At 43.3% G+C, this 14,073-nt stretch overlaps 1 protein-coding gene across 2 annotated transcripts in view; it reads left to right on the plus strand.

The window, feature by feature from the left end:
- SHC4 (SHC adaptor protein 4) overlaps positions 1-14,073 on the plus strand; it is a 132,629-nt gene that overhangs the window by 30,043 nt on the left and 88,513 nt on the right. For both annotated transcript variants that reach the window (XM_057543942.1, XM_007170441.2), the window contains exon 2: positions 11,746-11,816. In XM_057543942.1, the coding sequence (XP_057399925.1) occupies positions 11,746-11,816 (71 nt within the window). The remainder of the gene's footprint in view (positions 1-11,745; positions 11,817-14,073) is intronic.

Genomic DNA, 14,073 nt, shown 5'->3' on the forward strand with positions numbered 1-14,073 from the left:
ATGAATTGAAATTTTTTTTTGGTTGCTTGTAGGCAGCTTATATCCTAGCATATTAGAGTGTCAACAAAATGCCAACCAGACCAAGATCTTTATTGCTTACCTGGGCTTCTGGCCCTCAAGACACTCTATTTGCAGGATCCTGCTTGCCCACTGTTAAAGAGAAACTTTTCTTCTGAATCAACTTAGAAATGCCCTTATTTAATTTTAAAATTCCCCAGGAGATTATATTTAAGATGTTATCAGTTCTGCTTGCCTTAGGGGAACTAGGAATGGACTTTTTTTTTTTTTTTGGCTGTGTTGGGTCTTCATTGCTGCGCGCGGGCTTTTCTCTAGTTGCAGTGAGCGGGGGCTACACTTTGTTGCGGTGCATGGGCTTCTGATTGCGGTGGCTTCTCTTGTTGCAGAGTACGGGCTCTAGGCACACAGGCTTCAGTAGTTGTGGCACACAGGCTCGGTAGTTGTGGCTCGTGGGCTCTAGAGCACAGGTTCAGTAGTTGTGGCGCACAGGCTTAGTTGCTCCGCGGCATGTGGGATCTTCCTGGACCAGGGCTCGAACCCGCATCCCCTGCATTGGCAGGCGGGTTCTTAACCACTGAGCCACCAGGGAAGCCCCTAGGAATGGACTTTTAAAATATAGGTGCTCTCTCCATCTGCTGCAGGCGAAGGAGTCTACTTAGTGGGGAAAGAGCATAGAAGGTGAGGATCTGGGCCAGAGTGATAGGGTTTGTTCCCTTCACAGCCCTGCTTTGGCTTGGACAGGAAACCTGGAGAGAGAGATCTTGCTTTTGGAGGGAGAAGCAGAACACACAACTTACTTTAGAAGATTCCATCTTTGTAAACATTAAGGACTCGGAGGATTGAAATTCCCTGGTTGTGAAGACCCCAAGCGGGAATGAATGACCAAATCCAAATTTTCAGGCTTTTGAACCTGGAGCAGAAGGAGTTTTCATCAGGGTAGATGTTTGGATTTTAAAAACCTGTTCTTGGGACTTCCCTGGTGCTGCAGTGCTTAAGAATCCGCCTGCCAATGCAGGGGACACGGGTTCGATCCCTGGTCTGGGGAAGATCCCACATGCCACAGAGCAACTAAGCCCATGTGCCACAACTACTGAGCCTGTGCTCTAGACCCCACGAGCCACAACTACTGAGCCCACGTGCCACGACTTCTGAAGCTCGCATGCCTAGAGCCCGTGCTCTGCAACAAGAGAAGCCACCGCAATGAGAAGCCCGCGCACCACAATGAAGAGTAGCCCCCGCTCGCCGCAACTAGAGAAAGCCCGCGCACAGCAGCGAAGACCCAACACAGCCAAAAATAAATAAATAAATAAATTTATAAACAAACAAACAACAACAAAGAAACCCACCTGTTCAATTTAATCAACCAAAATTTATTTTGAGGGACTACTGTGTACCAGACAGTACTCTAGGTGTTAGAGAGAGAGCAGTCCTGCTCTACGCTACTAACCTTCTAGTGGGCGAGACAGACTATGAACAAATACTAACTGTTGTCAGCAATAAGTACTCTGAAGAAAAGCAAATACAAGAAGACAAAGAATGGTGGAGAGCAGGAAAGTGTCAGCAGCCCTGTGCTCTTGGAGGGGAAGCTTCAAAGGTGCTGTAAGATCATCTAAGAAAAGGCAGTGTTAATAGACTCTCAGACATAGAAAATAAACTTGTGGTTCCCAAAGGGGAAAGGGTAGGGGGAGGCATAAATTTGGAGTATGGGAGTAATAGATACACACCACTATATATAAAGTAGATAAACAATAAGGATTTACTGTATAGCATAGGGAACTATATTCAGTATGTTGCAATAACCTGTAATGGAAAGGAATCTGAAGCTGTACACCTGAAACTAACACAATATTGTAAATCAACTATAGTTCAATTTGAAAAAAAAAAAAAAGAGGAAGAAAAGGCAGTGTTTGCTAAGACCCCTTGTGCCTCTTCCCTTGAGGCCTGTCTCACTGATCTCCCCCCTGAACTCCCTCCCCATTGTTGCTCCCATTCCAGCGTCAGAGTTCCCCTCCCCAGTGTCCATCTGCCCAGGTTTGCGTAGATTGGTGCTGCACTAAACGGGGAAGGACTTTCCACTCCCTTCTCACACATGCAACTTCCGACTCACACCTGGCACAAGGAGGGCTTTGACCAGCTTCACTTCAGGATTATTTTAACTGGAAATATACCTCTTTAAGAAGGAACACATTACAGATGGACCAGTTAGGAGGCAGGTTATTTTGAGACTTCCTGAACATTATTTCTTGGCTACTTCATTCAAATAAATCGTTTATTGCCCTGTAAGAGGTGCTGGGGATAATGATGACTAAGACTCACTGCCTGCCCTTGAGAAGCCCACAGTCCAGCAGCGGGCAGGCATAGACATTTAAACAGATAAATTGCAGCACCACAGGGTGAGTACAACCTTGTGGTGTGACCAGGATGTTCTGGGAGCCCAGAGGAAGAGCAATGAACTCTGCCTCAAGAGTGCTGAAGATTTCAAACAACTATAATCATTTCTGAAGCCTCATTCATAGATTGATTATTCATCCATTCACACGTATTTCCTAAATAATTTATATCAGGATCCCACACTGCCTGAAGATGTTATTTGTTTGGCCTATTATTGTTGTTATTCTTGCTTGATAATAGTTCTATTGATATATAATTACATTCCATACAATTCACCCATATAAAGTGTACAATTCAATGGCTTTTAGTATATGCACAGAGTTGTGCAACCATCACCAATATTAGAACATCTTTATCAACCGCCAAAGCAAGCCTGTGTAACCTGTAGCACTCATACCGCATCCCCCCAAACCTTCCAACCCTCCTTTCTAATTCTATAGATTTGTTTATTCCAGACACTTCATATAAATGGAATCACACAATATGTGGTCTTTTGTGACTGTCTTCTTTCACTTAGAAAAATATTTTCAGGGTTCATCCATGTTGTACCATTTATCAGTAGTTCATTCCTTTTTATTGCCAAACACTATTCCGTTGCATGATATACCACTTTTTATTGATCCATTCATCAGTTGATGGATATTCAGGTGTTTCTACTTTTTGGCCATTATGACTAATGCTGCTGTGAACATTTGACTGCAAGTGTTTGTGTGAACATGTGTTTTCACTTTTCATGGGTGTATATGTAGGAGTGGAATTGTTGAGCCATATGGTAATTCTTAGTTTAACTTTTTGAGAAACTGCCAAGCTGTTTTCCCTCGTGGCTTCACCATTTTACATTCCCATTACCAACGTATGAGGGTTCCAGTTTCTCTACGCCTTTGCCAACACTTTCCATTTTCAGTTTGTTTTTTTAAATTATAGCCATTCCAAAGGGTGTGAAGTGGTATCTCACTGTGGTTTTGATGTGCAGTTCCTTAGTGATGAATAACACTGAGCAGTTTTTCATGTGCTTACTCGTCATTTGTATATCTTATTTGGAGAAATGTCTGTTCAGATCATTTGTCCATTTAAAAATTGGGTTATTTGTCTTTTTATTATTGAGTTGTGTTCTTTATGTATTCTAGATGCAAGTCCCTTATCAGATAAATCATTTGCAAACATTTTCTCCCGTTCTGTGCATGGTCTTTTCATTTTCTTGATAGTGTCCCTTGAAGCACAAAAGTAATTTTTATGAAATTCAATTTATCTATTTTTTTTCTTCGTTTGCTTGTACTTTTGGTATCATATCCAAGGTCCTGATGATTTTTGCCTATTTTCTTTTAAGAGTTTTATCATTTTAACTCTTATATGTAGGTCTTAGATCCATTTTGTATATGGTATGGAATAGAGATCTAATTTCATCCTTTTGTATGTTATTTCATTCTGTTAATATCCAATTGCTCCAGCACCATTTGTTGAAAACATTGTTGTTCCCCCACTTAAATTGTTTTGGTGCCCTTGTCAGAAGTCTACTGACAGTAAATGTGAGGGTTTATTTTTGGATTCTCAAGTCTATTTCACTGATCTATATGTCTTTCCTTATGCAATTAGTTAGTTGAGTTAGTTGATCAATTTGAGGAGTACTGCTACCTTAACATTAAGTCTTCCGATCTCTGAACTTGGAATGTGTTTCCAATTGTTTCGGTCTTCTTGAGTTTCTTTCAACAATATTTTATAGTTTCAAAGCATAAATTTGGTATTTATTTTGTTAAATTTATTCATAAATATTTTATTGCTTTGGATTCTATTATAAATAGATTTTTTAAAATTTAACTTTTGGATTGTTCATTGTGACCTGTTAGTTTTAAAATTTAGGAAAATTCATAAATAAAGTCTTACTTCTGACTTCTCTTGAAAAATCAGACCTGGTTTCCCAAATGACAAGAAGGAGGTAGAGTGAGTACTTTGGGTTTTGTCTTTCTTGTAGGCCGTATAGTTCCAGATTTGCCTGTATCTGGCTACTTTCTTCTACCTGGATCCACTCACTCATTAATGCCTTAATTATTAAGCATTGAGTTTTTGACCTTTATGATTATTCTTTTGGAAAATCTAAGTTAGATGAGATTCAGTTTGAAAAAAGGATTAATATGATCTAAATCCTTAATATAATTATTTTTATACACACATCCTATCTTTTCTTAAAAGTTATTCAAGCCATATTTTACTCATTCATCTCAGGAACATTGGTGAGCTAGGCTCAACACTGAGGATACAAGCAGACACTATTCCTACCCTAAAAGAGATACACACACATTGACCAATAAAAGCCATATGGACAATTAATGTTTTATGAAAGGTCTTCTGGACATCCATATAGTGTGTGGAGGAGGGTCCAGAGAAGGTAGTGGTCAAGCCTGAAGGCAAGAAAGGAGGAAAAGAGGAGAGGTTTCATGGAAGTGACTTTTGAATGATAATAGCTGGGGACCTTGTCCATTAAACTAAGAAACTAGGATCTCTTCCTGAAGACTGATGTTTTCTCCAAAGTGCTAATTCTTGGACCAGCTGTAGTGGAACCCATGAATGCTTATTAAAATGCAATCTCCTGGACCGACTGAAGCAGAATCTGTCAGAACCCTAGGAATCTGTTTTTTAAATCTGCCATTGAAGTTTCCCTGTTGATTCTGAAGTTCTCTAAAGTTTGAGAAGCTCTGCTTTAAGAAGGTGGGGGGTCTGTAAGGGTTTTAAGTGGGAATGAGGTGTGATAGGATGGAGTGATATCCTGCTAGACCTGCATTTCAGTAAGGTGCTGGCTGTACTGGGAAAGGCAGATTCAGAGGGTAGGACACTCCTTCTTCAGGGGATTGTGTTCTAAATTCAACACCAGGGTGAAACTCAGGTAAAGAATGCACTGGGTAATCCCTGAAATCTCTAACACCTGTGTACCTGGACCATCAAAGTTCAGAGTCAATCACTCATATTTCTGTTTGAATTTGCAGAGGTCCCCTTTTCCTGGGGCAGTTGAGGTCAAAGTCTAGTTTGAGGAGTAGGGTTGGGGGCTGAAGGGCTGAATGAAGGGACTGATTTCTTACGTTCTGCTGGTCAAATGGATATAGTAGTTGAATTAAGTGCATTGAATGGATGTGAGTCCACTCTATTGCAATTGAGAGACAGAGTGTGCCTAAACTAGGGTGGTAAAATTTGGGGCAGTGTGTGGAGCTGAGGGGAGAAGAGAGGGCAGATGTGAGAGGTGATTGAATTGATGGAACTTGGCCCCTGGTTGGATGAGGGGTTTGAAAGAAAGGGAAGAGTTGGCGTTTTCCAGTTTGTATAGAGAGGTAGATGGTGATACCATTGGTTGAGATCAGAAATGAAAGTAGAGGAATAATTTGGACTTGTTGAATTTGAGATGCAAGTGGAATATTCCTGTGATTATACAGATCTGGAACATGGGAGAGAGCTTGGGTTGAAAATCTGTGTGCCATCAACATCCAGGTAATAAGTGAAGGCAAAGGAGTATACATGGTAGAGATTGATTTTATTGGATTGGAGTAGAACTCGGGAACCAGAATTTTCTAAGCTTCCCTGGCGGTTTTAATATGCAGTCAGAGTTAAGAACCAATGGTATAGAGTGACGGGAGAAGGGACATTGTTTAAAGAAAAGACGGGGGGGGGGGAAAGGAAGCAGCAAAGGAGACAGAGAAGGAAGAGTCAGAGGATAAAGATGGGGAACCAGAGAATACTCTCAAGAAAATGAAGGAGAGACGCTCCAAGGAAAGAGAAGGGGGTGGCTAGAGGTCAGCAATGGCAGATGCTCTGGATAGGTGAATTGGAGACCAGAACAGGTCACAGTGGACGAGATCATTGGTTTGCTCAGGGAGTTTCAGTAGAGTCTTGAGACCAGAAACTACTGTAGTGGGTTGAAGCATGAATGGAAAGTAAAGAAGTGGAGACAATGTCTCAAGGTTATGAAGAGAATGTCCTCTCCCCATTCCCCCCACTTTTTTTTTTTTAAATGGGAAAGACTAAATGTTATTTAGAGGTGGCAGAAAAATCCTGCGGTGTCTTCGGGCCACATTGGTGGCCTCTACCATTGTTGAACATTTATTGCATGAAGGTCAGACCCTTGTCATATCATATTTGATATACTTTTCTTCAGTGTTCTGATTGTTTCAAAGTGTCATTCCTTCCCATCTTATTAAGTGCAGGGCCAATGCCTTTAACCTTCTCTTGAACAATATTCCCCCATTCTCCTAGCACAGGGACAGGCACGTTCTAAGGAAGGGAATATGCCATTGAAAAAAAGGGATTTAACCCTACTTAGTAATTTATAAATTGTGATCCCAAGAGGTTAAGTGGTAGGCCTTATTTAATTTTTAAACTCTAAAATAATACCATCTACTTATTTTCAAACATAAGCAATACAAAAATGTAAAGTAAAAAGTAAAAGGCTGCCTCTCTCCCATTCCCAGAGGTAACCACTGTTAACCGTGTCTTATGTATCCTGCAGACATTTTTTTCTGAGGATATAAGAATATATATCCTTTTTCTTTAGGTCATTTGAAGTCATCATTCTGTAAGAGTCAGGTGAAAATTTCCCATAAGTTAGCTCTCATTCCTTTTCTCTGGAAACCGCAGTCATTTCTTCTCTGGAATGCAAAACCCAAGATACACAGGCCATGAATAGGCTGTTCATCTCTTCCCTGGAAGCAAGTGGCTGAAGCTCAGGCAGTACAAAAATATTATGACTGCCTTGGGGCACGAAGGGAGTGCGTGAGCCGGGGAGCTAGGTGAGCCGTCCGTCAGGTGCTGAATGGGAAGGTTGTCTGAGTGTCGCCACATTCTCACCACTCCTGGATGCCTCTAATAAAGGTCTTCAGTGTCCTCTCCTCTTCGCAGGGTCAGGAACTAGGGAGTGTCTTCTGCCTCATGTGCCGCCTCCTGCAGGCCCCGGAAGAGCGTGGATTCATGCCTGCTCTTACCATGTGGTCCCCAGGCCCGTTACCTTCTTACACACCTGGGAAGACCAAAGGAAGAGTCAGTGCGAGCAGCTGATGACTCTTTTTCTTTTTGCTTTTCCTGTTCCACAAGGCTCACACAAAGGTTCCCAGAAACGGGCTGTGGCCTCCAGAATAAGCCCTGATTCAGTCTCACTGAATACATGAAACCGAGCCAGCCACTTCCCTTAAAAAGGCCTTAATTTCATCGTCTGTTTAATGGAATTAACAATGACTAACCTCATAGAAAGAAAAGATAAATCATCTCTTTCATGGTTGGCCTGTCCTCATGGGGCTGGGTTTCTTAAGAACAGAGAGCACGTCTTATGCAGATCTACATTTAATAAATGAACGGGAGGTACTATCATCCCTAGTCTATCCTGAAATCAACAAACTAAACTCCTCCTCCCTCGGGCCTGGACCTTCAGCCACTTTCCGCTTGTGCAGTCATCAGGTACTGAATGAAGATGCAGACAGATTCTTTTCATGCACTGCCCTCTCCCTCCTTCCTCACAGCGATGGTTTCGGAGTGGAATGGACGGAGTCAGTCAAAGGGAAGACCAGCTGCATCTGGGCTTCAGGGTCGTTGTGGAAAAAATCAGGCATTGATTTTCTCCCTTCACGTTGCCCAGAGTGGCTTCTTCCTCACGTGCCCAGGGTCGATGGGGAACGTGCTCGTGGTCACGATCACCTCAGGCTATGACTCACGTTTATCACAGGGAGGTTGGCAGAAGGTGTGCCACTGCTGACAGACGAGCGTGTGAAGCAAAACAGGTTTCAAGGAAGGGGAGGGGATCGGAAGCAACGCCTGGGGCTGCCTTAGAAGGAAGGGGATGAGGTGGTTATCGCCATGAAGCGTGATTAAGAACAAAACCGTGGGGCTTCCCTGGTGGCGCAGTGGTTGAGAATCTGCCTGCCAATGCAGGGGACACGGGTTCGAGCCCTGGTCTGGGAAGATCCCACATACCGTGGAGCGGCTGGGCCCGTGAGCCACAATTACTGAGTCTGTGTGTCTGGAGCCTGTGCTCCACAACGAGAGGCTGCAATAGTGAGAAGCCCGCGCACCGCGATGAAGAGTGGCCCCTGCTTGCCGCAACTAGAGAAAGCCCTCGCACAGAGACGAAGACCCAACACAGCCATAAATAAATAAATTAAAAAAAAAAAAAAGAACAAAACCTTGGAAAATTCCCCTCCTCCCCGTCCTCCTCTCCCACTCTCTACTAAAATCCCCTCTCCTCATTGTTAACCAGAATCCCACCATTGGTGCTGCACTTCACTGGGCTGAGGACTGCACCATCTGACACCCTCCCACACGTGGCTGTTGAGCTTCATCAGCCTTGGAGCGTTTCTGTCCCAGCTGACATTTTTTTGCCTCTTTCTCCCCGCCCTGTTCAGATCCGCAGCCTACTCTCCTCCCCTGTGAGAGTCCCCACCATCAACTTTATCGCTCAGGGCTCTCCCCACCCCTGGAACACCTGGGGAGTTGGGCCCATTCTCCCCACCTTCCCCTTGAGTCTCTTTCTGAGTCCTCAGTTCTGTACTCCTGACTCATCCCCCAGGATGGGGAGAACGGTCAGACCTTCACCTCCCCCTGCTCATTTTAAAGCTCATGTTGGAGCTGAACAGTAGAAGCTTTCTCCACTCTTTCATCCAGTATTCGTTGGATGCAAAATCTATAGAGTTCGCTGTGGCCCAGGCGCTGTTCCAGGTGTTGGAAATACCATGGTGATCATGGGCCTTACTCTTATGGTGCTTATGGCCAAGGGAATGAAGACAGGTAATAAACAAGCAAATTGACAAGTAAACCTGATAGTGGCATGAAATGACAAATGAGGAACTGTGATGAAGGGTGACAGGAGGGGGCCTCTGAGGCAGTGACATTTGAATTAAAACCTGAAGGACAAAAAGGAGTTAGTCCTGCAGAGCAGTGGGGGAAGAGCTAGGCAGAGCTGACAATGGAACAGCAAGTGCAAAGGCCTTGTATCTGGCAAGTGTTGGGTGTATTTGAGGAATAGAAGGAAAGCCAATGTGGCAGCAAAGTGCACAGGGGCAGAGTGACACAGATGGAGTTGGAGGGGTAAACAAGGGTCAGAAAACACAGCGTTTAAGTGTTTTTGGCAATAAGTTTGTTCTGATAATAAATGCCAGAGGTTTTAAGCAATGGCGGGACATGGCCTGATATTCATTTCTTAAAAATCACTCTGGCTGAGTGTGAAAACTGGAGGTGCTTCGTCACATTTTCAAAAACCGTACCTGGATAGGCTGTATCACCTGGTCTTAAATTGTAAATTTACAGCTGAAGGGAAAGATGACACCCACCTCTGCACCAACAAGGCTTCCTGGCGGGGTTGGAGGTATAGCCTAGACCTGTTCCCCAACCTGTGTGGGGAGTCCATTCTTTCCAGGTTGAGGGATGCAGGAAATAGGGGAGCAGGTGCTAAGTTCTGGAATGGGAGGAGACACGGAAAGGCAGGAAAAGCCAGAGCAGCCAGTGAGGATAGGAAAACTTTCTTTTCAATCCACTCTCGACATGGAGCTTGGACCCTTGCAATCTCCTTTCATGACAGTTTTGAGATGGGCTTAATACCGTGCTACATCTAGCTTTCCTTTCCTAATATGTCTAATGGTTTATTGAACAGAAATCTCTAGACATCGCTTACTTCCTTGAGGTACTCAAGCCTTGGGATGTTAAATGTGATTGGGACAGAATAAAATATTAAAAAATTTTTTTGTCAATACTAGACCCCCCCAGGAGGAATGTGACGAACAGGAATCTGGCTGAGAATGGCCAGGTAATTGTCCTGGCCAGCACGCTTTCCCCTGCACGAGGCTCTAGGCAACAGTTGGTGCACTGACCTCCTCTTAGGATGTGAAATCTGTAGAATTCGCTGAGAAATACTGCAAGTATCTGGGGAGGCACCCCCAGCTCCTGCCATCTTTGCACAAGCAGAGGGAGGCTGCAAGGCTTCCAGAGAAAAGCTAAACAGGAAGCAGATCTTTTCCAAGGAGCCTACAGATCACTTTCAATCAGACCACTTGGCTCTCATAACATTTCCGAGCTCATTCTCAGAGAAACACTCTCCCTCGTCAACTGAGGCTCTGCTAAGAGGATTACTCCCACTGCCTCACCTGGCAAAGCTACACAGAAGACTACTAAGTCCCTACACGTAATGCCTCTGCACGATTCCAGAATCCAGTGTTCAACTATCAGCTTGTTATTTCCTGGATACCCCACCAGTGTCTTTCAGTCAGTGGGTCCTAAACCAACCCATCTTCCCCTCTCCTGGCTTTCCTGTTTCTGTTAATGGAATCACTGTTCCCTCTGCTACCCTGGCTGGAAACATCTGAGTCATTCTTGACTCATCCTTCTCTCTTATTCTCTAGATCAAATCAACTGCCGAATGGTGTAGTATCTATTTCCGTGATGTCACTTGAATCTGTCCCCTCCTTCCTACTGCCACCGTCCCTCCTCAGTGTAAGCTGTCATTACTTCCCTCTCGAAAGGAGCATCGTCCCTTTTTCTTCGCCATGAGCCCACCTTCATACTGCTGCTGACGTAAAGCTCCTCAAAGACAGACGATCCCATCACTCTCTTTCCAGCAGCCTGATGGCTCCCGTTGCTGCCACATTAAATATAAACCGTCTTTTAGCTTTATAAGTCTCCATGCCTTTTCCAATACTCCATGTTCAAGCTAAATGTACTCATTCCCGGTGTAGGACATGACTTTTTTTCCCCTTGAACCCTCTGAATAAATAAATGATCTTGCAAAAAAAAAAAAAAATAAGATCTTCCTATATTACTGTCCTGTATTATCTGCACTTATAAGCTTATTTTATCTCCCTAGAAGATGTGATATTCCTGTATTACGTTTAGTTTTGCTTCCTCTGATCTTTGAGCACATGAATGTATCAGGCACTGCTCTTAGAACACCTGTAGGAAATAATTTTACTCTCACGACAATTCTGATTGTATCCCCATGTTACCGTGACAAACCTGAGATGCAGAGAAGTTGAGTAACTTGCCGGGGTTCCATAACTAACAACTGGCAGAGCCAGGATACAGATTCACATGGTCTGGCCCCAGAGCCCAAGCTCTTAACCTCTGAGCTCATATTTGTCAGGGATGACAGCTGTATTCCTGATATCATATTTTGGATTCAGCTGATGTTTTATAACTGAACCGCAGTTGAAGGCATGTATCCATTAATGGCCAGAAATATCAATGGCAGGCTGAGTGTGCGAATGTCATTTGATATCAGGAGCTGATTTAAGGTGTTTCCCAGGAAATCACTCTGAAGCTAAGAGCTATCTTTGTGCTATTTTTTCCTACTTGTTCATTTTTTTTCTTTTCTTATTCCAGTACATGGGCTGTATTGAGGTGCTGCAATCAATGAGGTCACTGGATTTTGGCATGAGAACCCAAGTTACAAGGTAAGAGAACAAAAATGGGACAGACTTTGAGGACTATAGTCTAAAGTCACAAGAGTTTCTCCCCACAGGAATTTCATGCAAGGCTTCAAAGGCATCGTGGGTTTTTATTCATATGGCTGGAAGGTACACCAAAGCCCAGTGACCTTCGATGAGTATCTTTGCCTCATCACGTGAAAGATTTCTCAGTTGTGTGGCGGGGCATCTGCATTTCATATGAGAACTGACAAGATGATGCAGTCAGAGAAATAGCTGGTTTCCCAGATACTAAATGTATTTAAAATAATGTCTAGAAATAGGACGTTACAGAATCTCAGACCTGTCGAAGAAGTAGCCGAAAATAAGAACAGGGAAAAACTTTCCACGTCAGCATACCCAAGCTCTCCCCATTTATGGCATCCCTGACACAAGAAACTCTTACTCCTTGTCTGGGTCTCCCTCCTCCATGTAAGGTGAGCTGGATGAAAGAGTTGAACCCGGGGAGCCTTACCCAGGGTGGCCCCCGGCAGCTTAGGGAAAGAACCAGAATCATTGTTACGCAGAGCACAAGTCAGAAGCAGAAACACAAGGCATGGTTCTTTAAGGCCAGGTTCAAAGCAAGGATGGAAAGGGGAATAATTGAGTGCTGAGACTGGTAACTGGGAAAATTGTGAGGTGAGGGGGATGAGGCGAGAGGACTGGATTTACAGGAGTGACTCAGGATGAAGACTTGGGCATCTGCGGTGTGTGGTACCAGTGTGTGTCTCAGGGGCAAGCTGCGGTGCCTGTCTGCACCCGTGGTCGCAGGCCCCCGTTTCCACAGGTGAGTGTTCTCATTATGAAGCGAGGATAACTTTTCCTAAGGCTCATCCTGTGGAAGTCCGAGGCCTTGAAAAATTGTCCTCTTGACCAAAAGGTTTGGGGAAAGGAATCATACGCCCTTTAGGAGAGTCACAGTTTACAATGATGTACAGTATTAAAGACCCTGAGAAGTCGTGTGCTATAGTTTAAAAAGCGCTAACTTCATCTTGAGATTTTCTAAATTTATTTGGCCCCAGAATTCTTTTTTTATGTAACATAAATGAACATTCCATGTATCTCTGGGGTTCCATGAAATGATCTTTAAGAAATGCTATTGTGGACTCTTTTGTTTACAATGCATTCAAATCTGTCTTTCCAAATTTCTCACCAATCCTTGGTATTCCCTCAAGAGTTAAACAGATGAAATCTAATTCTTTTTTTTTTTTCTGTATTCTTGGTGCCTATTTCAGTCCTTGGCACCCGGAAGGGGCTCAATGGATATTTATGGAATAAATGCATGACTCCACCTGACTACTTTCCAGGATTTGGAAATGGCTACATCTTCCCTCCCTTTTAAGCCTTCTCTTTCACATTCTCAGGCCCTTCAACTATCCTTTAAGCGAGAGGGTTTCTAGATTACTTCCTACTCTCTTAGCCCTAATTTGGACACATTTCAGGTTTTGTTTCATTCTGATGATGCTTAATCTGGAGAAAGCCCCTCCTCCATTCCTGAGCTGGTTACAGGTGGGAGGAAGAGGGTCGCTACCCCAGGTGCCTGGAGTGGGGATACAGGAGAAAGGAATGCCGCTGTCCATACTTGAGGATGACTGATGTTCTGTTCATTCCCTCATCCATTCATTTTGACTCATTCTCCTTCACTCGAATATTTATGGAGTGCTCATTAAGTGCCTGAAACTCTTCAAGAATAAAGGATGCAGATGCCTCTGACCTCAGAGAACTTACATTCTACCTGGGGAAACAGACTATGGCAAGGAAACAAATAAAGAGACAACATACTTTCAGGTAGTAATAAGTGCCATTACTATAGTAATAAAGCAGGGTAAGAGGATAGAGATGTAGTAGGTGGGCTTTTAAATTTTATTTTATTATCTAGTTATAAACATACTGTATATTTACTTAGAACATTTAGAAAATACAGATAAATATGAAAAAGAAAATCACTCATAATCTCACCTGGAAGTAATGTCTACTAACATTTTGTGCTTTGGACTAACCTTCTGATCTTTTCTTCCTTACATGTGCTTACAGTGATTTTTGTAGAAAAATCTGGAAAATATTTGCTACTGTTTCTCCCACGTTGACCATTTTCCTGTTGCTAAATATTCAGACGATTTTTTAATTGTGGTAAAATACGTATAACAGAAACTTTACCATTTTAACCATTTTTAAGTGTCCAGTTCAGTGGCATTAAGTGCATTCATCTTGTTGTGCAAACACCACCACCATCCCTCTCCAGAAC

Source organism: Balaenoptera acutorostrata, chromosome 3, assembly GCF_949987535.1.
Source record: "Balaenoptera acutorostrata chromosome 3, mBalAcu1.1, whole genome shotgun sequence".
Classification (NCBI taxonomy): Eukaryota; Metazoa; Chordata; class Mammalia; order Artiodactyla; family Balaenopteridae; genus Balaenoptera; species Balaenoptera acutorostrata.